At 36.8% G+C, this 25,419-nt stretch overlaps 1 protein-coding gene across 3 annotated transcripts in view; it reads right to left on the reverse strand.

The window, feature by feature from the left end:
- CNTNAP5 (contactin associated protein family member 5) overlaps positions 1 to 25,419 on the reverse strand; it is a 915,392-nt gene that overhangs the window by 223,281 nt on the left and 666,692 nt on the right. For all 3 annotated transcript variants that reach the window (XM_020963128.2, XM_020963129.1, XM_078146792.1), the window contains one exon: positions 1,747 to 1,903. In XM_020963128.2, the coding sequence (XP_020818787.1) occupies positions 1,747 to 1,903 (157 nt within the window). The remainder of the gene's footprint in view (positions 1 to 1,746; positions 1,904 to 25,419) is intronic.

Raw genomic sequence — 25,419 nt, forward strand, 5'->3', positions numbered from 1 at the left:
TCTGAATCAATGATACAATAGAAGATGCAATTCATATTCATCACAGCATATCTGGAATACTGTATTGAATTCTAAATAATACTGGAGGGTGATTAGAATGGTTATAAGACCTGAAACCATTTTATGAATACTGGTTGAAGAAACAATATTCATTTAACCTGTAGAATAGAAGACAGGAGAAAAATGTCTACAAATCATTGAAAGGTTAGTCTGTGAAAGAAGGATTAGAACTAGTCTGCTTAGGCCCAAAGAGCAGAATTATGAAAAATAAGTGGAAATTAAAGTGAATATTTAAATAAAGAATATTCCCTAACAATTAAATTAGTCCCAGAAAAGAATTAGTGGGTATTCAATTGATTTTTTTTTAATTAAAAAAGTATTCTGAAGCCTAACTGATGTTTTAGAGGTTGGCTAATATGTAGAGTAAATAATTTCAATAATGTACACTTCCTTATCTAGACTTGTTTGTTTTTTTTTGAGAGGGAGTGATCATGTGGACAGGCCAAGACTTGTGATTTTATCAGTGAAGGGTAATAAATGGTGGTTTTTTTTTTTTTGCAATTGGGGTTAAGTGACTTGCCCAGGGTCATACAGATAGTAAGTGTCAAGTGTTTGGTCTGAGGCTGGATTTGAATTCAGGTCCTCCTGACTTCAGGGCCGGTGCTCTCTCCACTGCACCACTTAGCTGCCCCAATATATGATGTTTGAAGACTCTTATCAAATCAAAATTTGAGACTCTCTGTAATTAATTATCATAAAAGTTTTCTCAGGACAATGAGGATTTAATTGACTTGCCAAGGGCCATACAATTATTATGGTAGAGAGACAAAATTTGAATATACTTTAATTTTTTTTCTAATATGAAGAACAATTCTATTTCTACTATGCTGTCACTTCTCATATAGATACAACATACAAATTTTTCCATGATGAATTATTAATCAAGTATTAATATTAAAACATAATTCCTGAAAGATGAACTATACAATTTTCACGTATTTTTGACCTTAATTCAGGACACATCCATATTGGTTAGTTTGCTTTTGAACTTTGAAGAGTTATCTTATTGTATATATAATACTAACCACACATAATTATACAATGAATTAAGATTTACAAAGTCCTTTCATCACAGCAAATCTTAGAGATAGATATTATACCTACTATCATCATATTACAGATGAGTTCGTTTTGGCTTAGAGCAGTGAAGTAACAGACTCACAGTCTCACAACTAGTGTGAGAGCTCAAATTTAAAACCAGGTCTCCTGAAACAAAATATTTTTACCATTATACAAAACTGGCTGGAATCTCTTTTTGTTAGCGTGGAGAACTGACTGATGATTATGTCATTGGTCAAGGAAGAATAGAGAGAAAAACATACCAATTGCTTAAAAAATTAAAAACAAACAAAAACTCAATATCCTTATTTCATACACTATAGAAGGCTGATCTAATTCACAAAGAGATATCATATTCGCAAATACTTACAACAGAAGCATGCTCAAATACTATAATGCACAACAGGGAAACTTCAGAATACCAAGAAAAGATATATAATTCTTACAACGTGTTTTATTTTTGTTGTAAACTTCACTAATAATTTTGAACAATTACAAAAGCTAGCAATTCTTTAAGAAGTTTTAAAGCTAAGGATGTGGAAACTAAACTTTAGCAGTATCTCATGTCAAGTTTCCCCAGCCATGGCTCCTTCAAAAATTAGAATTAAAAGCAAATAACCGTCTTACCATTCCTCTTTGTCTGCATCGCAATTACAGAAGTGCCTCATGTCCACACAACTCTCCTCCAGCCCACATGCACATTGCTGAACTCCAGGAAGGGAACCTCCCCAGTAGGGATGCCTTTCGTTGGCTCTTCCAATCCACCATGTAAAAGGCATGCCATCTGGAAGACAAAGATCACATGGATCAGAGAGTGCACACTCAGTGGATGACATACACACAGAAAAAGAACTGAAATGAGAATTCCCATTTCCTAAACTAGATAAGATAGTACAGGTGAGTAGAGTTTTGTAATCTAAGTTTTGGATTTGAGTACATATATATGGGAAGAATTTGAACATCAGAATGATCAGAGTGTATAATTCATAATTCAAGATAAGGCAATGTTAACCTGAAAATATTTTGGCCTTTAACTCCTTTGCTTATTTTTAATTTGTTTTGGATTGTTTCTTTTTTTAATTACATTAATGAATTTTTTTGTCTTATTAAAGGCAATTTAATGAACATAATTGAATTTTTCTTTATGGTTAAGGTTCTTTTAGAACCTTAGTAGTATGATTCTTAGCATTGCTAGCCACTGCCTAGGATTTTAAATGAAGAAAATAATAGGTGCAGCAGAAAGAGATTGGGCAATAGGCACAATAACCATAGAATTTCTTGTAGAAAATGATTTTAATAGAACCTAGATATTATTAAATTTTCTTATGATTTGCTTTATTAGCTCTTAGTTTTTTCTTCACCGTCATTTCTTAATATACCCCTACCCTCTTCCTCATGCCATAAGCCATCTCTTGTAACAAAGATTTAAAAATAAAAAGAAATTTTGCAAAACCAACTCATCAACAATAGTATAAGCAACATTCCAAAAATCTATAGTTGCCTCACATTTTTTTTTCCTGAAGTGAGATAGGAAAAAAAAAGAAAAGAAAAGAATTTTGGTTAAGGATCATTATCAATTGGCTTCTGATTAATCAAGGTTTTATGGTGAAGACAGTTACTGACTTACAAACAAGCAACTTTTAAAAAAGATATACATTCAAAAAAGTACCAGTGTGAGTTGTTCCTATTTTACCATCACTATCAGGATACACCCATTTCTTCATGATGTGGTATAGGAATCATTTTAGGAAAAAAACAAAATCAAATAAACAAAGAAAGGTCAATCTTTTAGAATATTAAAGGATTTAGAAATAGAGCAACAGATCTTATAAAAAGTTGGCAGATCTTATGTCATTTAGATCTTTAGATATGTGTGTATACACATGCACAAATACATGCATATGATGGGGATGCTTAGGTGATTATGTTTGAGTGCTTATACTTGGACCGCAATTTCTCCCTAGCCTCAGAAACACTATCTCTGTCAGTTTCTCCCCAGCCCAAGGACACTGTGATTAGCAGTTCCTCATGAGTGGGCCCCATCAAGACCCTTATCTCTTTCCCTGATGCAGTTACAAACAGCACCTGAAAGAATTATTAATTTGAACTGGCTTTGCACTGGGTCATACAGACATTCTTACCCACTGGACTATCTATACTACTGCCCTACCTCATTATCTACATCCTGGAATCCTCATTAACTGTATTCTAGACTTAAGACATATGGATAATCCCTACATCTATCCTGTCAAATAAGACATTGACTGGTGGCAGACTGGACAACTCTCTGTTACCCTGAACTCTAGTTAACTTAGTGATGTAGCAGGCCTAAAACCACACCTCCATGTGGCCCCCCTTGAGGGCTTTTCCTAGTGAACTCTGGGTAAAATGCCTGCACAGTAGGTACCAGAAGTGCATGTTCTTTTAAGAAATGACCACTCCTTAACCACTCCCTAATCGCACCCTGAATCACCTAGTTAGCATATTTTGCATATGTTTTATTGTATTTTATCCTCTATAAACTTTAACTGTACCTATCTAAGGTGGCAGGATCCTTAAGAGTCCTTGCCCACTGAAAAGTGTAACAATAGGGGGCAGAGCCAAGATGGCAGAGTGAAAGCAGTGACTTGCTTGAACTCTCCCCCAAACCCCTCCAAATACCCACAAAAAAATTGCTCTAAACAAATTCTAAAGCAGCAGAACCCACAAAAAGAAGACAGAGTAAAACAAATTTCCAGCCCAAGACAGCCTGGATGGTTGATCGGAAACGCATATCGCACAGGGTGGGGAGAGGAGTGCAGTTCCGTGTGGGCGCGAAGGCCGCAGCGAACTTAAAGCAGGCCTCAGAGGACTGAATCACAGGCAGCTGCGGCAACTTCCAGACTCCTCAATCCACGAATGCCAAAGACAACTTAGAAGGTCAGTGGGAAAAGTCTGTTTTTGCAGTGAGAAAAGAGCTAGGTCAGAGCCAGTTCCAGAGCGCAGAGCGTGGGTGCCAGGCCATGGCTGTGTCCTGAGCTCCTGGTCCACAGACTGAGGGGGGAATCAAGAAGCTGATCAGAGGGGGATTGCAGGGATCTCTTTGCTGGTGCTGAGGCAGGAATCTCTTGCTTTGCCCGTACTTGGATCTGGGTCACAGTTCTGGGTGGCGGTTCTGGGGTGAGGAGGAGCTGGCAGTGGAGCTTGTAGTGGTGTGAGAGGAAACCCTCCTCACAGTTCCAAGAGAAAAACTGCTTGTGGCCAGTCACTCAAAGACCAGAGCTCGGGCCAGGAAAAGAGTAAACACCTCAACCCTCATCATACCACCTTGGAAGAACTGAAAATTTACAGGTCCCTAGAACAGCTATACAAACCCCTGAAGCTTGGGACAGTACATTCTCCACATTGGAAGCAGACTTTTACCTTAACAAAGAGTTTAAAACTCAAGTAGTTGGCTGGGATCATGAGCAAACCTCACAAAAAGAGTCAGACTATATTATCTTACTTTGGTGACAAAGAAGATCAAAACATACAACCAGAAGAAGACAACAAAGTCAAAGCTCCCACATCCAAAGCCTCCAAGAAAAACATGAATCAGTCCCAGGCCTTGGAAGAGCTCAAAAGGGATTTTGAGAAGCAAGTAAGAGAAGTAGAGGAAAAACTGGGAAGAGAAATGAAAGTGATGCAAGAAAATCATGAAAAACAAGTCAACAGCTTGCTAAAGGAGACCCAAAAACATACTGAAGAAAATAACACCTTAAAAAATAGCCTAACCAATTGGCAAAAGAGGTCCAAAAAGCCAATGAAGAGAAGAATATCCTAAAAAGCAAAATTAGCCAAATGGAAAAGGAAGTCCAAAAGCTTACTGAAGAAAACACTTCCTTAAAAATTAGAATAGAGCAATTGGAAGATAGTGACTTTATGAGAAATCACAACACAGTAGAACAAATCCAAAAGAATGAAAAATTAGAAAACAATGTGAAATATCTCATTGGAAAAACAACTGACCTGGAAAATAGATCCAGGAGAGAGAATTTAAAAATTATTGGACTATCTGAAAGCCATGATCAAAAAAAGAGCCTAGACATCATCTTTCAAGAAATTATCAAGGAAAACTGCCCTGATATTTTAGAACCAGAGGGCAAAATAGAAATTGAAAGAATCCACCGATCTCCCTGAAAGAGATCCCCAAAGGAAAACTCCTAGGAATATTGTAGCCAAATTCCAGAGTTCCCAGGTCAAGGAGAAAATATTGCAAGCAGCCAGAAAGAAACAATTCAAGTATGGTGGAAACACAATCAGGATAACACAAGATTTAGCAGCTTCTACATTAAGGGACTGAGGGCATGGAATATAATATTCTGGAGGGCAAAGGAGATAGGATTACAACCAAGAATCACCTACCCAGCAAAACTGAGTATAATCCTTCAGGGGAAAAAATGGTCATTCAGTGAAATAGAGGACTTTCAAGCATTCTTGATGAAAAGACCAGAGCTGAATAGAAAATTTGATTTTCAAATACAAGACTCAAGAGGTAAACAGGAAAGAGAAATCATAAGAGACTTATTAAGGCTGAACTGTTTACATTCCTGCATGGAAAGATGATATTTATAACTCATGAGACCTTTGTCAGTATTAGGGTAGTGGGAGGGGAAAAATTATATGTATGGATAGATAGATAGATAGATAGATAGATAGATAGATAGATAGATAGATGGATAGATAGATACATAGATACATAGATAGATAGAGGGCACAGGGTGAGTTGAAGATGAAGGGGTGATATCTGGAGAACAAAATTAAGGGGTGAGAGAGGATTATACAAGGAGAAAGGGAGAGGTAGAATGGGGTACATTATCTTGCACAAAACAGACAAGAAAAGGTTCTTACAGTGGAAGGGAAACAGGGGAAAGTGAGAAGAAATGAGGGAATCTTATTCTCGTAGGATTTGGCTTAAGGAGGGTATAACATACATATTCAACTGGGTATGGAAATCTGTCTTACCCTACAGGAAAATAGGGGAGGAAGGGGACAAGAGAGCAGGGGGATGACAGAGAGAAGGGCAGATTGGGAAAGGGGTAATCAGAAGGAAGTACTTCTGAGGAGGGACAGGGTCAAAAGAAAGAATAGAATAAATGGCAGGGGCAGGATAGGATTAAGGGAAATAGAGTTAGTTTTTCACAACATGTCTACTATGGAAGTGTTTTGCATAACTGCACATGTATGGCCTGTATTGACTTGCTTGCCTTTTCAATGAGGGGGGGGGGGGGGGGAGGAAGGGAGAAAATTTGGAACCCAAAGTTTTAAAAATACATGTTTAAAAAAAATGTTTCCACATGCAACTGGGAAATAAGACATACAGGAAATGAGGTACGGAGATCTATACTGCCCTACAAGAAAACAGAAGGGGAAGGGGATAAGAGAAAGGGGGGGAGGAGATAGAAGGGAGGGCAGACTAGGGAAAGGAGTATTCATAATGCATGCCATCTTGGGGTGGGGGAGGGGCAAGATGGGGTGAAAATATGGAATTCAAAATCTTGTGGAAGTAAATGTTGAAAACTAAAAATAAATAAATTTTATATATATATATATATATATATATATATATATATAGAGAGAGAGAGAGAGAGAGAAGAGAGAGAGAGAGAGAGAGAGAGAGAGAAAATAAAAGTAAAAAAAAAAGTAAAGAAGACTACATGCAAGAAATGGATCTAGAGATAGGTCTTGAAGGATGCAGGGCTGGAGAAGTAGAAGGGAGAAGAGAGGCCATTCTAGGTTAGAGAAAAAACCAAGCCTTGTCATGGAAGTAGGAATGAAAATAGTAACAAAGACTCACAGAAGAAAGCTAGGAAGAGCCAGTCAGTCAATAAGCATTTATTAGATGGTTATTATATGCTAGTCACCATGCTAAGCACTGGGGACACACACACATGCAAAAAGGCAAAAATACAATCCCTGCCCTCAAGCAGCTTACATGCCAATGGGAAAGACAACTTGCAAATAACTATGCACCTACAAGATACATACAGTAAAGAAGTAAGGTAATCTCAGAGGGAAGGAACCAACAGTGTGTGGGGGTGGGTGGGAGATTGGGTAGAAGAGGAATGGAAAAGGCCTCCTGCAGAAGGTGAGGTTTGAGCACAGCAAGGTGTGGGACTGTATCAATAGCTCAAGTGCCAGCCTAACAGCTCCTGATAAAGAGAGAAAAGAGTGAAGGGTCAAGGACCAAACCTTGGACAATGAATGCCCATAGGGGGGCAAGACAAGAAAGAAAGGCCAGCAAAGGAGTGGTCAAAGAGGCAGATGAGAGCCAGACTAATACGGCACCACAACTGCCAAAGGAGGCTCATCTGTGTCAAAGGTGACAATCAAGGAGGATGAAGACATCCCTGGTGATCTTGGAAAAAGGCTAGTTTCAGCTGAGTGATGGGAATGGAAGCCAGATTTCAGGACCTTAAAGGGAGACATCTGGAAAGGGAACTACTACTTATTTAAGAAGTTAAACAGTGGGAAAAAAAGGCCAGAAATACAGAATAGAAATTCACAAGTTAGGCAGTACATTAACATCAATGACTTCATTTATGATCCTTCATTTGAACAAAATGATCACCAGTGTTGGCATCTTTTTCCTCAGTCCCTAGCCCACCCCTCGCATCTGAACAGAAGCAGCCCATTTTCAAAAGGTCCTTTTGGGGGATGGAGAGTGATGAAATGTTGGACCCAGTGACAGTGAGTGGGGCAAGGAGCTGAACATGGAGTACAATATTAAATATTAGGTAGAAAAAAATATTTTTCCATTAGCCTTTAAGACAGACAGGTTCAATAAATCAAGAGTCTGTAAGTTCATTCAAGTGGGAATAACCTCCGTAGAGTCTCTCTTTGTACTAGAACTGAACAGAAAAGCCTCAGCAACTCAGAAAAGTTGGGTGTCTTGCCTAAGGTCACCTATCAAAACTGAGATTTGCATTCTGAATCAAATTTGAACTCCAGTGCACAGAACAGAACAGAAAGATGGCCAGAAGGAATAACAGACTAACAGCACAGCTTTGAAAGTTAGATGATGAGCTTATGATTTACTTAAAAGAAGCAAGCTCTACATAATGGAGATTCAGCTTACGCTTATGTAGGTAAGCATATCTCTACACCTGGGACCGTTCTGCTTTGTCATTATATGCCTTCTTGTTGTTGTCTGTCCTTTGTTCTTGAAGAGGACCATGACATCAAGGAGGTGATTCCATGACAAGCAATCGAACTGGATTTAAGGGAGGGAGGGCTGTGCAAAGTCACCAGCCTCACTTTCTCCTTCAGAGCCATCTGGTTCAGCGGCCAGATACACATCAGGAGGACTGGAGATGCTTATATCCCCAGCCCTTAGTATAAGGCCTGGCACACAATAAGCTCTTAATAGATGCTTGCTGAGTGACTGAGTGACTGAGTGACAAGGATTTCTGGTTTCATCAAGGCAAGAATTCTTTCCACTGACATATGGAGGGAATTTCATCCTTCCTACGACTAAGTAGATAAATCTTTGACTTACATGAACTGATGCAAAGTGAAGTAAGCAGAACCAGGAGAACACTGTAGACAGTAACAGCAACATTCTGCAATGATCAACTATGATTAACTTAGCTCTTCTTAGCAATACAATGTCAGTTCGGAATGAATGAATTCTGATGAAAAAAGCTATCTACCTCCACTAAAGAACTGATGGAGTCTAAGTGCAGATCACTTTGGGTTTTTTGGTTTTTTTTTTCCTTTTGTTCTGTTTCTTCTTATGGAAACATATTTTACATGACTGCACATATATAACCTATATAAAATTGCTTATTGTCTTGGGGGGGGAAGGGAGAGAGGGAGAAAATTTGGAACTCAAAATTTTATATATAAAATGTTAAAAATTATCTTTACATGTAATTGGAAAAAAATAAAATACTATTTAAAAAGTGATAAAAAAAAAAGAAAAGTGTAACAAACTTTTCCTCTGTCTAGAAGATTTGAGTTGCATTCATTCAGGAAGGGCCCGTTGTCACAATCTCTGAGATTCCCAGTGGCACCCCCAAACCTCTAAACCTCTACACCTCTTCACATAGACACATATCTATACCTATATGCGTATACATATATACGTGCATAAACATGCATGCATATGTGTGTGTGTATGTATACACACTCGTATACATACATACATATGTATCAGGTAAAGGGCTTAGGGTAATATGAGGGCACTAAACCATGGGAAGAGATGCACTAAATCTTGGGAAGCGTTCAAAAATTAAGGAAAGAGTATGACAAATATATCCTCAGACTTTTTCTAAATTCTGATTAGAATCAGCCTTAAACTTAAAGGGTAGAAAATTTTCTTTCTCTTTTCTCCTTTATTACATATTGACATTGCACCCCACAAGACCCAAGCTTAGTACTCAGCTTCAGCCACAATATGGATAAATTAACTAATGAATCAGTGTATAAAAAAGGATTTATAAAGCATTCACTCTATGCAAAGTACTGTGCTAAGCCCTGGGGAAACAAACACAAAAGTGAGAGAGCATGTACTTTCAAGGAATTGCTATTCTATTTGAAGGAAATAACACATTTTGATGTTGTTCAGTCATGTCTGACACTTTGCGACCTCATTTGGGGATTTTTGGCAGAGATACTAGAGTGGTTTGCCATTTCCTTCCCCAGCTCATTTTACAGTTGAGGAAATGAGGCAAACAGGGTTAAGTGATTTGCCCAGGGTCACAGAGCTAGTAAGTGTATGAGGCCAGAATTAAACTTTGGAAAATGAGTCTTCCTGACTTCTGGACCATCATTCTATCCACTGGGCCACCTAGCTGCCCCAGATGACACCTATGGGAGGGTTTAGTTGCTGGGAAGACGGAAGGATCTAAAGGTTCTTAGGCGCAATAGAAGGTCAAAGGAAAAGGGGTTTTTTGCACATAACAGGTAGCTGTTATGTTTCAGTGGTCCTTAGGGAGTACTGTCAGGGTAGCTAGTCATGCCAGTTATCTTTCATATTCCCAGAAAGACTGTAGTGATATAAATGGCCAAATCCATTCCATAACCAGAGGTTGGAGAGGCTCAAGTCCATGATTATCAGGAAAGGAGAGATCAAGTTAGAAGTTAAAAGTGGAACAGAAATTTTGCAAGGATAGAGAAGGTGGGTGCTGTGCCCAGTCCAGCCCCCAAAGGGAAAAAGGGAAGGGGGCTTTGTAGGAATGACAAATATTATGGGATCTGGACAGAGAGCGTCCCTGCCCATGTTGTTCTCCGGGCCCTAGCATTGTCTAGGTTTGGATGGCTTGGGAAGGATTCCCAAGTTTGATTAGCCTCACCTGGGTACTTTACCCCCATTGCAATCATTGGAAATTGGATCAAATTTCCCATAGAAACAAACAGCTTATTTACAAATGAATTTCTGGAGCACAAATTGCTTTCTTCTCATGCCTTCTCCAACCTTTATTTCTTGTTTTAACCTGGTAGAAATCAAATTAACTGCCTAAGGCTTAATTTTGTTTCTAAATCATCATTCTTTGTGACACCCATGAGAGTCCAATGTTTTCCTTCTAATGACCTAATAATGGTTTTGAATGTGTGTCAATAGATTGATTTTCAACAGAATGTTCAGTCCTCTAAAGTGACTGAGAGAGAAGGGAAGGGAGAAGGCAAAAAGTAATCAACTTTGGAGTTCTATTTCAACTTTCTATTTCTCTCCCATAATTATAATGATTTTTAATGTACCTTATAATATAAATATATTATACCAGCACCTAACATGTGGATACTATTTTATACTTTGTACCTAGAAGGCATTTAATAAAGGTTTGTTGAATCTAATTGGATTACTTTCACAAAACCTGTTCTGTGTTATTATTAATTCTATCTGACAGGTAAAGAAGCTGAGTGTCATACTGTTCCAAATCATACTGTTAGTTGTTTAGTCAAGACTAGGACTCAATCCTCCTGATTCCTAACCTGGAGCTTTGGGGTTTTTTCTCCCTATTTAGAACATACCACATATTTTTCCTTCTCCCTTCAAACTCTCCCAAACGTGAAATAACAAAAGAATATTTCTTGATTAATAAGAAAAAGGCTTCTTTTGAAAATATGAAAGAATATTTTTTAAACTAACAAAGCTAATTATAAGCTACAGAAAGCACAGGTAAAAGAAGAAAAATAATAATAGTTCACATCTATATAGCACTTTATGAAAGGTCTGCAATGCAATTTACATTCATTATCTTAATTGATCCTTACAACAACTCTACCAGGTGAGTGCTACTGTTATCCCTATTTTACACTTGAGCAACCTGAGACTGAGAGCTGTTAAGTGACTTGCCCAGGGTCAAACAACTTGGAATTATTTGAAGCTCAGTCTAAGTTTAGCTCTTCAATATAAGCACCCAATTACTCTACCAGGAAGTCACTACAATTAGAATGTTCCTCTGGATACTATAGGCAGGGTTTAAATGGAAAGATTTGGAAATTTGAGAACTCTTTAATAGGAAGAATAACAAAAATGTAGACTCCTTATTGGCAAGGACTATCTCTGCTTTTGCCCTTGTATCCCTAGTCCTCAGCATAGTGCATGGCAAATAGCAAGAACTTTTTTTTTCATTATTATTCAGTCATTCATTCATTTATTTATTCATCTGAAAGGCTAATGGGCATTGCACTAAATGTTAGAGACAGGACTTGATGGTAGAGGCAAGATTTTGCCTGGTCTTTGCTCCTTCTATATTGTGCTTACTCTTATTCTCTTCCTAAATTCCACTTTGGGCCATGCACTGACCTTCAAAACCTCTAGAATTCCCCCATTGCCTCAAAGATAAATACAAACTTTTCTATTTAAAATTTAAAATTCTTCACAATTTGGTTCCAGCTTCCCTCTCTAGAGTAGCAGTGTTTTAATCTCTTTATACACTGTACCATACAGACAAACTGACCTCATACATAACTGTTCCTCAAACGAAGCAATTCCTCATACAGAATATTATTCTATTTTCCCATCTGTTCCTTTGCACAGGCTCTCCTTCATACCTGTAACTTACTCCTTCTTCTTAGAGTCTCCAGATTTATTCCAAGTCCACCACAAGTGCTACCTCCTAAAAGAGGCCTTTACTGATTCCTGCAAGCATCAGGGATAACTTTGAAATAAGCCCCAAAATAACCTTGTCCTCAGAAATAACCTGTACTGTGTGCATATATGCATGCATACATTAGTGATATATGTATGTATGTATATGATGCTATATATGTATATGTATGTATTTATCGTGGTAAGTGTTGGATGGTTGAGAGGCAGCTGGCCTTGTATTCAGAAGCGCTGGTCACTGGCTTCCAGTCACCTTTCTGGAACATACTCATTGTGTGAGCATGTGCAACTCACTCAATTCTGAAGGCTACTCTCTAAGAAAGTTTCAGAGCAACTTCTGATATGCATTTATAGGAAATTCCTTAGTATGGAAGTCCCTGCAGAGGGGTTAGATACTGTTTGTATCTCTATCTCTCTCTCTCTCTCTCTCTCTCACACACACACACACACACACACTCCAATTACTTATTTGGAAAATACATTAGAAATCATCAAAGATAAGCTCAACTTCATTTTATCAATGAGGAAAACCTAATAAGATAAATAAAGGCTTCCAAGGTCACACAGCTAGCTAGAAATAAAACTAAGACCAAGTTTCATAACTCTTAGATGTGAAAACACTTTAGCCTCTAAAACAATATTCATATGTATAATTGCCTAAATGTGGTGAATAAAAATTTTATCTAGAGCTATGATTTGGTTCCAGGAAGATCTGGATTTACTAGAAGGTTTTTAGGGGAATAGGGAAGACTGAGAAGTTAAAAACAGGCACTTAACACTTTCAGTTTCAAGTGATTTTGTAGGCAAACTATGAATGAATGAATGAATGAATGAATGAATGAATGAATGAATGAAAACAAATTTAAGTGTTTACTTTTTGCCTGAATGGAGCAATTCGAGGAAGATAATGTGGTGGGGAAGCTGGGAACTTGGTAGGTATAGAGAGCTGTCTCCAATCACCTTGGCCCCAGAACAGAAGCCAGCAAGGAGGCCATACAGCAAGAGGTAGGTTTCCATGGCAGGAGTCTGGGTTTAAGTCTGAATTCTGCAGTTCGCTATCTGTGTGACCAAAGGCAAATAATTTGGCTACTAAATCCATGATCCTAAAATAGTTTATTGAACATCAGACTGGTGTTCTGAATAGAGACCTGGCTTTGGTGTTAGGGAGATCTGGGTTCAAATGCAGAGTGTGACACAGTCTAGCAGAGTGAGCAGGCAAATCGGTTAATTTCTCTGTGCTTTTTCTGAGACTAAGCTATAGTTTAGCTTTTGATTTACATCATTGGAGGGAATACTCAGACAGGCCACTCCCTACAGTAATGAAATCATAGATCTGGACCAAAAATAAGTTAAAAAACAATTGTTATTTACAAAATAATGTAATGACCTAGAGCAAAGGTGGGGAACCTGCAGCCTTCTGTGAAGTTTGGATTGGGTCAAACAACAATGCTTGAGGACGTAGAGAGCTACATGTGGCCTTGAGGCAACAAGTTCCCCACCCTTGATAAAGGCAATAAAGCAGGAGGAAATAGGTATAAGATAAAAATGATGTTTTAGCAAGAATTTTATTTGTCCTTCCATTTCCATTATTTTTCTGTCATTAGAGTTTACCTTCCAGGACCATGCTGTTCTAAACTTGCCGAAGATTAGTTAATGATTTGCCTTTATTGAGTTATTTATTACTTAGCAGAATTTCATCTGAATAGTGAGAAGGCAATAGTTAACGTATAGTAGATAGAATCAGAGCCAAGAAGATACAGCCTTTGCTGGAGACTTCTGATTTTTGCTCTACAATATGACTTTTGACCACAGCTATAGTGTGTGTGGTCTAACGTCAAGGACATAGGGCTAGTAAGTATCAGAAGCCTTGGATATTAATGCCAGCTTTACCACTCACTATCTGTGTAACCATTGAGGATAAGGATACCTTTCTGGTTTTCCTTTGTGGGCAGCATATTGTAGGTTAGAAGATACTTGAGTTCAATTTCTTCCCTCACCCCTCTGCCCAAATACTTACCAGCAGCACGACCATAAACAACTCACTTAACCTAAATTTCAATTTGCTGATATGTTAAATAGGAACAATAATTAATATCTATGCCATTTAACCATTAGAGTTGTTTTAATAATCAAATGAGATTAGATATATGAAAATACATTGCAAATTATAAAGTATCATAGCAATATTTTACTGAATTAAAAGAACTAAAGATTACCAGAATATCTGGCTTTTGACTTACTAAGGTCATTAGGATATGATACTTCCTGGCCTAGAATGTGTTCATATCCCTGAAGGCAAGAATTATTTCTTCTTTGGCCTTTGTATCCGTGGGACTTGGCACAAAACCAATCTGTGGTCTCACTGGTGTGAGAAACCAAATATTTATTGTACAAATCACAGCCCTACCTTGCTCCTCTGCTGGGATTCCTGATCAGTTCTTTTCCCAAATCCCCCTACAGGACTTATGCTGATGTCTTCCCTTTGATTTTGTAATATTGCCCTATTCATTCAATAAATATTTATTTATTGATACTTTCTAACCTAACATGACAATAATCACTATGATAAATGTTTAAAATATTTAGGAATCACTTGCTGATGAATAGGCAGGTTCAGATCATTCTTTCTGCAATTTCTAAAATTGTCTATCAACCATGCATGTTTTACCTACTCTCAGAAACGTGCTAGCTGGGTAATTCTGGGAAAGTCGCTTAACCTGTTTGCCTCAGTTTCCTCATATATGCTGGATATGGGGATAATAATAGCACCTACATATCAGAGTTGTGAGGATCAAATGAGATATTTGTAAGGCACTTTGCAAACATTAAAACATACACGCTTGGCACATAGTAGGCATTATATTAATGTTAGCTATTATTAAATTGGAACCGCAGCATCCTAGACAGAGATAGAAGTCACCTGAGAGATCATTTAGCCCAACCAACTCAGTTGAAGCCTAGATAAACAAAATGAATTGTTCAAGATCACATGGAGAGTAAATAGCAGACCTTGGCCTACCATGTCATGCTCTACTCTCATTCCACCTGGGTTTCTAGAAATTATGAATTACCTAAGGACAGATGCACAAGATCATTTAAGGAAAGCAATGGTAGAGTTTTAAATAATGCAACAATTCAAACCAAGGAGAACTATGAGTACGAGAAAGGGTCAAAAGGAATTGGGCCCATGGTCTCTTTAGTGTGATATTTACAAGATAGACATAGGGTTAGCCCCTTCACAGTACAATCTACAGAAGAATGAACCACTAGATCATCAAGTGTCTACTTTGCAAGAACTATCTTAATATTTCTAAGGTGAGAGCTGTCATTTTGGAGACTTCAAGAAGCAGGTTAATTGCATCATTTTAAGGCTTAATCACTGTAAGAAGCTGAACAGAATTCAAACTTGGTCTCTATCTTTAAACTTACACTTGTTTAAATTAAAATCTTGACAATCAGGAAAATAGCAAGAGTACCAGAATTATGAGATTCCTTCAATTACAACCAACAGACCTTAACCAATTCCCATAGGTACCAAAGATGGGAAAATAATAATGTCAGGATGATAAAAATGGAACTGGTATCACATTTTAGATATACATAGGAATACCAGTTTAAAGTAAACTCAAACTACTAATTGAGCAGAAAGACAAAATAAGGCTAGATTGCTTTGGAGAAATTACTCAGTGTTTTCAATTATTTTAAACTGCTTATCCCTTGGGGCAGGAGGGAGTATTACTAGTTTTAAGTAAACTCAAACTACTAAATTGAGTGGAATGAACAAATCAGGCTAGTTTGCACTTGAGAAATTAGAGAGTTTTCAATTATTTTAAACTGTCCATACCTGGGAGGAGGGTAGACATATCATTAACACCATTTGTCCTTGTGATGCTATAGACTTGAATATTATGGAAGATGAATACATAGGTACTGTTGGACTCTAGTGTTGGCAGCTGCAAAGCTAGTCAATTCCAAAATCAGTAGACTTATTTTTGCCTCTTTTTGCATTTTCCTGTCCAGAAGACAGACTAGAACATAACAGAAAGGGTCTGATTTTGGGGAAAAGAAACTCTGTATATATGCAAAGTCTTTCCTCCAAAGAATGATAAATGGCTGGTCTTGGGTAGGACATTGTAGTTACATATGCTTCACTATAGCTTTCTGAGGACAGGTTTGAGACCAGGGACCTGATTTCCTACAGAAACATATGGCAGAGATATCCATGCATTTGTCTGAAAAAGGAGTTCATGACAAAGTAAATTTCCATCCTAAGAGACAACTGGGGCAATGGTAGAATGTCTGCAAGTAGCCTCTGGAAGTTGCATGTGTTCAGCCTGATAGCCCTAGAGCAGTAGTGTCAAACTCAAATAGAACCAGGATCCACTAAATCTGACATAAGGTTTCTGTTCGTTTTGACTTAGAAAATCATATATTATCATCCTTTATGTTCTACTATATTTTTATTTTGTTAAAGACTACTCAACTACAATTTTATCAGGTTCAAACCTCAATTGGGAGTATTGCTGTATTCGGATATGTTTGACACCTTTGGCCTAGAGGGAAGCATACAGACATTATACTGAACCTCTCTACTTAACAGAAACTCTATTCTATGTGTCCACACTGAGGCCCATGCTTCTGACTCTGATGCCCCTAGAGTTAGACCCTGAAGGTTCTGAGTCTTGAATATTTCATTCCCAGTTCCACACACTTTCCAGAACTATCCACCATTTCATGAGTAGCCCAAGGTACAGTTTGTTTGATATTGGCCCCATAAATAGTTATTTATGACTGGATATAGGCTATAAAGATTAAAGGCACTGACTGGCATTTCTGGAAGCAGGGATTAATAACTTACATAAAATTGTGTATAAGAATTATTCCTCAAGTCTATGTATTTACAGAGGACCACCTCTCATTCAAGATACTGTCTTGCCAATATGCCATTGAAAATATTGTGTGAAGGTATGAAAGAGTTGTTATCTGAAGTGCTGAAGAGAGTACTCTCATGATTAAATAAGTCATAGTTTGTTCAAAGTATCATTTTCCTCATTTTTAAACTGTTCAGCTCAGCTTTTGAGTACCTCTTCTGCTCTATGATACCATATTAGCATTATCAAAATAAACTGGAAAATCAATTTGATATCTATTCTTTTTATCTGTGTATACAAAAGTTGACCCGCTAGTATGTTAGATGTTGGGGTTATAAACAACAACAACAACAACAAAGGTATAAGAATTATTACTGCCTTCAACGTGCTTACAATCAAGATATGGAGACACTAGAAAGCAATTTACAGCTAGAATTTTTGTTTCCACATAATATAGTGAGCTGCTAGATTAGAAATATTCCAATAGCATGTGACCATGTGGCAGGAAGGTTACAGAAGGAATTCCTTCATTGAGTTTAAGCTTCCTCATCTGTAAAATGGGGGTGCTTTTGTTGCTTTTTTTTTTAATTTGCTTGAGGTATTTTCTAGGTTTAGGTATAGATTTACTAGGTTCTTTGATCGTACAATATGAAAGCTCGCAGACCCTTCTGTGGTCTTCCTCACTGCCCACGGAAGCTTCTCTACTGTGTATCATAGGACTTGCCCAAGGTACAGTTTGTTTGATACTGGCCCCATAAATAGTTATTTATGACTGGATATAGGCTATAAAGAGTAGAGGCATTAACTGGCATTTCTAGAAGCAGGGATTAATAACTTACATAAAATTGTGGATAAGAATTATTCCTGAAGTCTATGTATTTACAGAGGACCACCTCTCATTCAAGATATTGTCTTGCCCATATGCCCAGTTCCTGCTTAGAATAAAGATAAATATACCTGACCCCCTGGTATTAGTAGCTGAATATATATACTCCCTTTGATTTTCAAGATGTTTTTAATAAAAGAAATACATTTAATTCAATTCACACAATATTTTCAATGGCATACTATGGAAAAAGTCATTATATTATGTGTTGGAGATACACCTTGAAGAACCTAACATTTAACTAGAAACTATCTAATCATATATAAACTTTGTAATATTTATTTTTATTATTAAGTTACAACTTCCCACTGACTTGCTCAAACTGGCCACATGTGTGGCTGTGTAAATTTTGGGGAAGTAATCTACATTTTTCTCCTCATTTTTCTTCCTTTTCAGTTGGTCAGAGCTTTGGGGTCAGAATATTTTATTGCCTCTTTGCCCTGATGCAACATTTGAACTCAGGTCTTCCTGCCTACAGGCCAAGTGCTTCCAACATAGGTTTTCCTTTATACTTTCTGAAAGTGTTGAGGAAGTTCATGACACTATTATCTAAGACTGGGGCCAGAGCCAGGAAATGATAGGAAGGATACCACTTGTCTCTATCCTAGGACCGCACTGCATAAAGGGTAGAAGTAGGACCTAACAAGGAGTAAAGGTTGCAGACAGAAACAAGAAAGAAGTGCAGAGTGGGGCAGCTGGTTGGCACAGTTACAGTACTGGGCCTGGAATCAGAAAGACTCATCTTAACCTTGTTTGCCTCATTTTCCTCATCTGTAAAGTGAACTAGAAAGGGAAAATAGCAAACCACTCCAGTATTTTTGCTAAGAAAACTCCAAATGATGTCACAAAGAGTAGGACACAAGTGAAATGACTCAACAACAACAATAAAAATGTGCAAAATATGTGCTAAGTGCTGGGGATAAAAATACAATAGTAAGACAGTCCCTGTTCTCAAGGAGCTCACATTCTAACAGAGCAGAAGTCATATGAAAATATCTCATAGTCCTTAGGATGCAAGTGCAAAAGACATACTTTAATTACTTTTCTTTAATGAAATTTCCAGTGTTAAAATCATATTCACTTTTGATGTTGAACCATTTCATGGTGCCATGGACTTTGGAGACATTTCTGTACCACTGGGGGCCAGACTACAGATCCATTATTGCAGCTTTCCAGGATGATAATTAAGGGGTCTGGGTTAGAAACATCCCAAAATTCTTGGCTTCAGTGTACTGGGATTTATATATTGCGGCCTGAGGGAAGATGGTTTTCAAAGTTTGGGCAGTGGTTAGACTAGTCTGTCACAGGCTACTAGAAGAGATGAATCCCATACACACACATACATATATGTATACATACATATGCACATTTATACATATATATGTATTTGTATATATATATTTATAGATGTATGTGTATATACATATGTATGATATATATGTATACATATATATCAACACAAAGATGGGTATGTCAAAGAAAGGGCATTATGTCAGAGCAAGCCTAGTTTCATGATGGTAATCAGTGTGAAAAGAGGATTTAATATAATGAATGTTAAACGCATTGTTTTGTTTTGTTTTTAGAATCATCTAATTCTTATATTCAGGGATTTCTGAATAGAGGATAGATCACAAATTAAAAATAGGAAGGTGACTTAAAAGTAATCTAATCAAATCCACTTATTTTAAAGATGATGAAATTGAGTCTTAGATAGCACTGATTGACTTGACTGGCTTCAGAGGGTAGTAAATAGAGGAGTTAAAATATGAAACCAGGCCTATTGCCTCTAAGAACAGCAAACTTTCCACAGAATAATGCTGCCTCTAATAATTGTTCTATTTTGTCTGGATCTATAATTTCACTGATCAAGGAAATGACTAGTGAGAAAATCCATCAAAGTATATCAACTATGCCTCCAATTTGCACAGAGTAGTGACATCCTCAATGTCACAAAGTCAATATGTATTGCGGACAAGATTTAAATCTTATGCTTATTAACTCTAAAGCCTATACTCTATGCTCAACACAGTGCTACCTCTCACTCTATATCTATTTATATCTACGTTTATCTGTAGATGTATATATATATATATATATATATATATATATATATATATATATATATATATATATATATATATATATACGCATACACACATATGTGTGTATATATGTATGTATATGCATATTATCTACATTTATATTTCTACATATAGTTATGCAGCCACACATAAACTAATCTATGCATGTGTGAATATCAATATAAAATATATAATTTCATTGAGCATGTTGAGCCATTAAATACTTAAAATACAAGGATTTTAGAAAGAAGCTTTCAAATTAACCATGTGATTTCATATTCTCAAAATTCTCCAAAGAATAAAAATGTGATTCATCAAAACTGACTTGAGTAAGAATATTCTGAAAACCAAATTATTTCTTTCTAATTTTTATTTCTAAAGAATATTATTAATGGAAATTTGTTTCATCAGAAAGAAAAAAGAAACATGCTCTTTATTATTAGGAAATAAAGGCAGACAGACATCAAATTTACTGCTTGATGGCTAGGATCATTAAGTCAGAGCATATGTCTAATAATGTGATTAAAAGCTTTTCAGTGGCATTAAGAATTAACATTTTTGTAATGTTGTTAATGTTCTTTTTCCCCTGCCTATTTCCTAAAACTATTCCTAAACTAGATGAGAGAGGAAATTAATGAATTCACCAGTAAAAACAAATAATAAAAGTTGTTTTGATGGGGTCACTTAAAACTGTCCTTGACAAAGCTCTCCAAATGTACCACAGGGACCAATTTTGTTGAGGAAAAGCAGTGGATGAAATGATTAATTTTCATGATTCTATTTGCATTGTTTAAGCTTTGTAGAAGAAGACAATAATAACACTTTGCATTTTGATAGCATCTTTTATCTGAAGAGGAGTAATTAAGTCCTATAGCAAGGTTAAATGACTTTTTCAAGGTTATACTGAAACAAGTAATAGAGCTGAGTATTAGACCCAAAGCTCTTGAGAAGCACAGCAGTACATTTCCTTTCCATTCAGTTTCAAAACACTTATCTTCCCAAGGAGTCAAATACCCTGTTTGAAAAGGTGTGAGTGTTAGAAACATATTAAGGCAATACAAACTTCAATGCCTAAGTCTGACTAGTTTGAAACAACCGTTCTAATTTTGGCAGTTAAAAAAAATGTAAGCATTTTCTTAGATTTTCAGTAGATGTCTTTAAAAATTGCATATCCAGTCCTTAAAAATACCCACCAGAACAAAGCTTTCTGAAACTCATGCTATGAAAAATTAGATGGACACCCACATTACTTAATACAGTACAATCTCATATCATACTGTATTATATATGTGTGTTTATGTATACATATGTGTATATGTCTTTGCATATATTTTTCTGATATGTTCCTGTCTACTATTTTCAAGTTCATATATGCGTGTACCCATGCATACACACATGCACATACACACAAATGCAAACCCCACACAGGGACTTTATCAACTTTAATATTTAAACAGATGTTTGATCTCATTGGTACAAGCAACTGACTCCTAGTACAGATCACAGTCCATCTGTCCTTGCTCATGCTATGTGATTCTTTTCTAAAGCTCCATAAATCCCCCTAGAGGACACCAGTCTGGTGTCTATCTTAACACACACACACACACACACACACACATACATACATACACACAGATATATATGTGTGTGTGTGTGTGTGTATATCTATATTTATATCTATATACATAGATATAGATATAGATATAGATATATACACACACATATCTGTGTATATGTATATTAATGACCTCCACCAAAATAGAGAAAAGGTTAAAAAATCCAGACCACATTCAAGTACAACTTGATCCAATAATGTTCTCAAAGGCAATGGTCTTGATTAACTTCGTCCTCCAATTTTCAATTTTCATAGCAGGTTCAGAATCCCTCTCCCCTCTACAGGGTGAAGTTGGGAGTGTCAACCAAAGGAATGAAGAGTTGTTATACAGTGAGTAGTAGGAAACTCTTAAGTGACTTACAAAGTGCACTCATCTTCATAATAGTTAGCATTGATATAGCATTTTTAAGGTTTGTAAAGGACTTGACAAATACTATCACATTGTTGTCCTCACAACAACTCTAGGAGGTAGGTGCTGCTATGATCACCATTTTACAGATGAGGAAACTCAAATGGGCAGAAGCTCAGTGACCTACCCAGGGTCACATAGCTAGAAAATGTCTGAGTCTAGAACTGAATTCCTTCATTACTGACTCCAAAACCAACACTATCCACTGTTCCACCTTACTACCACTGCTGTACAATGACACAGCAACTACCTTGCCCTGTTCTTCACTAGAATATTCCTCACTAGAGAGGTTTCTAATTGATTGAATATTCAATCAACATTCAGGCCCTCCACCCCAGGGGCAACTGCCAAATTGTCTACCAAAGTGTCTCTATTAAAGCAAGACACAATTGAAACATAAGATCTACTAGATAATGTGGCATAGTAGAAGGAATGATGCATTTGTAATCAAAGGTTGTTCAGTCGTTTCTGACTCTTCATGATTGCTTCAGGATGATACTGTCAATGGGGTTTCCTTGGCAAAGGTACTGGAGTGGTTTGCCATTTCCTTCTCCACTGGATTAAGGCAAATACAGTTAAATGATTTGCTCAGGATCACACAAGCTAATAAGCATCTGAAGCAGGATTTGAACTCAGGTCTTCCTGACTCCAGGCCCAGAGATCTATCCACTAAGCCATGTAGCTGACTAGCCACTTACTAACTAAAGTGACTTAAGTAAATCATTGAATCTCTGTTGGACTCAATATCCACCTTATATTTCTACCTGTTTTTGTCTTCCACCACTATATTTATTATTATAAGTTCCAACTGCATACTGTCAATATCTCCTGACTATTACAAATAGGTGCCACATAAGCACTTCATATTTAACATCCAAATCTCCCCAAAGAACTATGTACTCCATTATTCTCCCTATCATCCAATATGGAAGCCTCAGTAACCCCTCCCCACTGCACCATCTCATAGCCAGTCAATTGCCAAGTTCTATTGTATTGTCCTTTCCTTAATGCTGATTCATATCCCTTCCTTCCTTTCTGTTAACATTGTAATTCAGAGCCATATTAGTTAATACCAATATCTAAAGACATCATAAAAATCTCATAAGATGTAATGATCAATGTTACTACCATATTTTTTGAATTAAGGATATATCCAAGCATTGTATTAATAATTGACCATCTATTTTTTTTAAGGAATTTTGAAGGGATTTTTTTGGAAAGTGATTTGAAAATATCTGCTATACAAAAACAAACATGTCAACACTTTAAAATGCTATACATAATTTAAATCAAAAATCTGGATACTGATAACATCATCATCATCATCATCATCATCACCATCACCATCACCAACCACCATCATGATCAACACTGACACTACCAAAGCAGCAAAAATAGGACAAATACAAGGAAGCTCTTTCAGGATATAAACTCTCATTAATTGGTCTTTTTATGTTCTTCAGTATCTAGCATGGGTCTAGAAAATTAATGGGCATACAATAATTATTAGCTAAATGAACAAGTGCTTTGTTGAATCTATATAACTTTATAAAACATCTATTAGATAATACTAATATTTATCAAAGCTGTAGTACAATGCTGAAACTAGTCAGATAAGTCCCTGAAATAGGTTTCAGGTAATTTACCTGCCTTATTCATCATTTTGTATTCCAAAAACTTATCATTGCTGTAAGCATACAGTAGATGCAGAAATATGTTTGCTGATAAAAAGCAGTGCAAGAGCTTAGGGGATAGCCATGCATCAACACTATGACAAAAATGAGGAAGAGAAAACTGACCCATAAATTAGGGGAATTTGTGACCTGATCAGTGAATGACAACCAATGCTTAATTTCGATTCAGTGGCATTTGTGCTACCTAGTCTGAGTTGAGTAATTTCAATCCTTGGTAATTCTTCAAACTGATTACTATTATTGTTGTTTATTGATGCTCTGAGTTATTTACAGATGCAATCTTCTGTAATATCCAGTGCTATTTACTACTTCCTCTGTCTCGCTAGGATGCCTGTGTGAGAGGAACTTCCCAAAGACTACCAAACTGTCTGCCTGGACAACAACTTCAAGGTTCCCCAAAGGAGAAAAAAATTTAATTGGTGGCTGTCTTGTCTCATTGCTCAGCTTGATTCTGGCTTTATACTACTTTTTCAAATTAAGAATTCATTAACTTTTTTGTATTTCAGCTTTTTCTTGTTAAAAATGGTTAAAATGCTACTTGCACTCCTTACCTCCAGAGCTATAAATAGCAGGGGTGAACTGGGATTTTCCCCAGGGTAAAGCATGAAAGAGAGAAGTGTATTTCTCCTTGGGAGGAAGCACTTTTCACTAGGGGTAAACAACTTCTCCACTCCTTGACTTACGACTATGTTCTGACTTCATGAACCATCCCTAGAGTCATGTCACCACGGCATCCCTTTCCCAGGCCAACCTTCCTCCTAACCCAAATGGGATTCAGGCTGGATATTTTGTAGGACAGACCACTTCTGCCTGTGAAATGGCATCTATTGTTTGACTCCCCTCTTCACTGCTTCTGTGGAAGGACTCTGCATCCTCCACTCAGAGAATCTTCTTTTCTCGGCCACTTCCCCCAAATGTTTTTGTACTTCATAAAAAATGACTATGATATAGGGATGCTGTGGGCAAAGCACTTTGTAAATCTTTGCATTCTATATAAAAATGAGATGTTGATGATTCTTATCATTATTACCTACCATTCAGAGTGTTTGTAAGAATTAAATGACATAATCTGTATAAAAGACTGTGTTCCTATCCATTGCTCTGTGTTATCTATTCACTGAAAATTGCAGCAAGTAGCAAGACAAACAAATTCTCTTGAAATAAAGATATTCAATTCAGTACATCTTTCCCTGCAGTGAGAATAGACCGAAAATTGGCTTATAATGGACACTTGGGAAGGTTTTTTTTTTAAACCTGTGCTGTTCTCTAAGGGGAGAAGAGAGAGAATTGTTAAGGAGAGCCAGCAAGTGGGGGAATGGGGTGGATAAGATAGATGAGCAACAGAGATTTAATTTTCTCTTCACATTTTTGCCATGATATGAATAAACCTTTTCTGCTTAAACTGATTCTCTAGAAGGCAAAAAAAATTTTACCTTTCCAGTGAAGCACTCAAGAGTAACCATTGTACTGAGCCCTGGAAGGCTGCTGTTTGATTTATAATAAGTGTGTGTGAGTGTTTGTCTGTTTTAAAAGAAAAAAAATAGTGAGGGAAACAGAATTTATTTATAGCATAAATGAATTTTCATCAGCATGTTTAGTAAAGAAACTTAACTCAAAGACAGTATTTATATAATTGATCCTTGAATTATTGTAAACCATACTGTCTTCTT

This window comes from Phascolarctos cinereus, unplaced genomic scaffold (genome assembly GCF_003287225.1).
Source record: "Phascolarctos cinereus isolate Bilbo 61053 unplaced genomic scaffold, phaCin_HiC Scaffold_726;HRSCAF=1367, whole genome shotgun sequence".
NCBI classification, from domain to species: Eukaryota; Metazoa; Chordata; class Mammalia; order Diprotodontia; family Phascolarctidae; genus Phascolarctos; species Phascolarctos cinereus.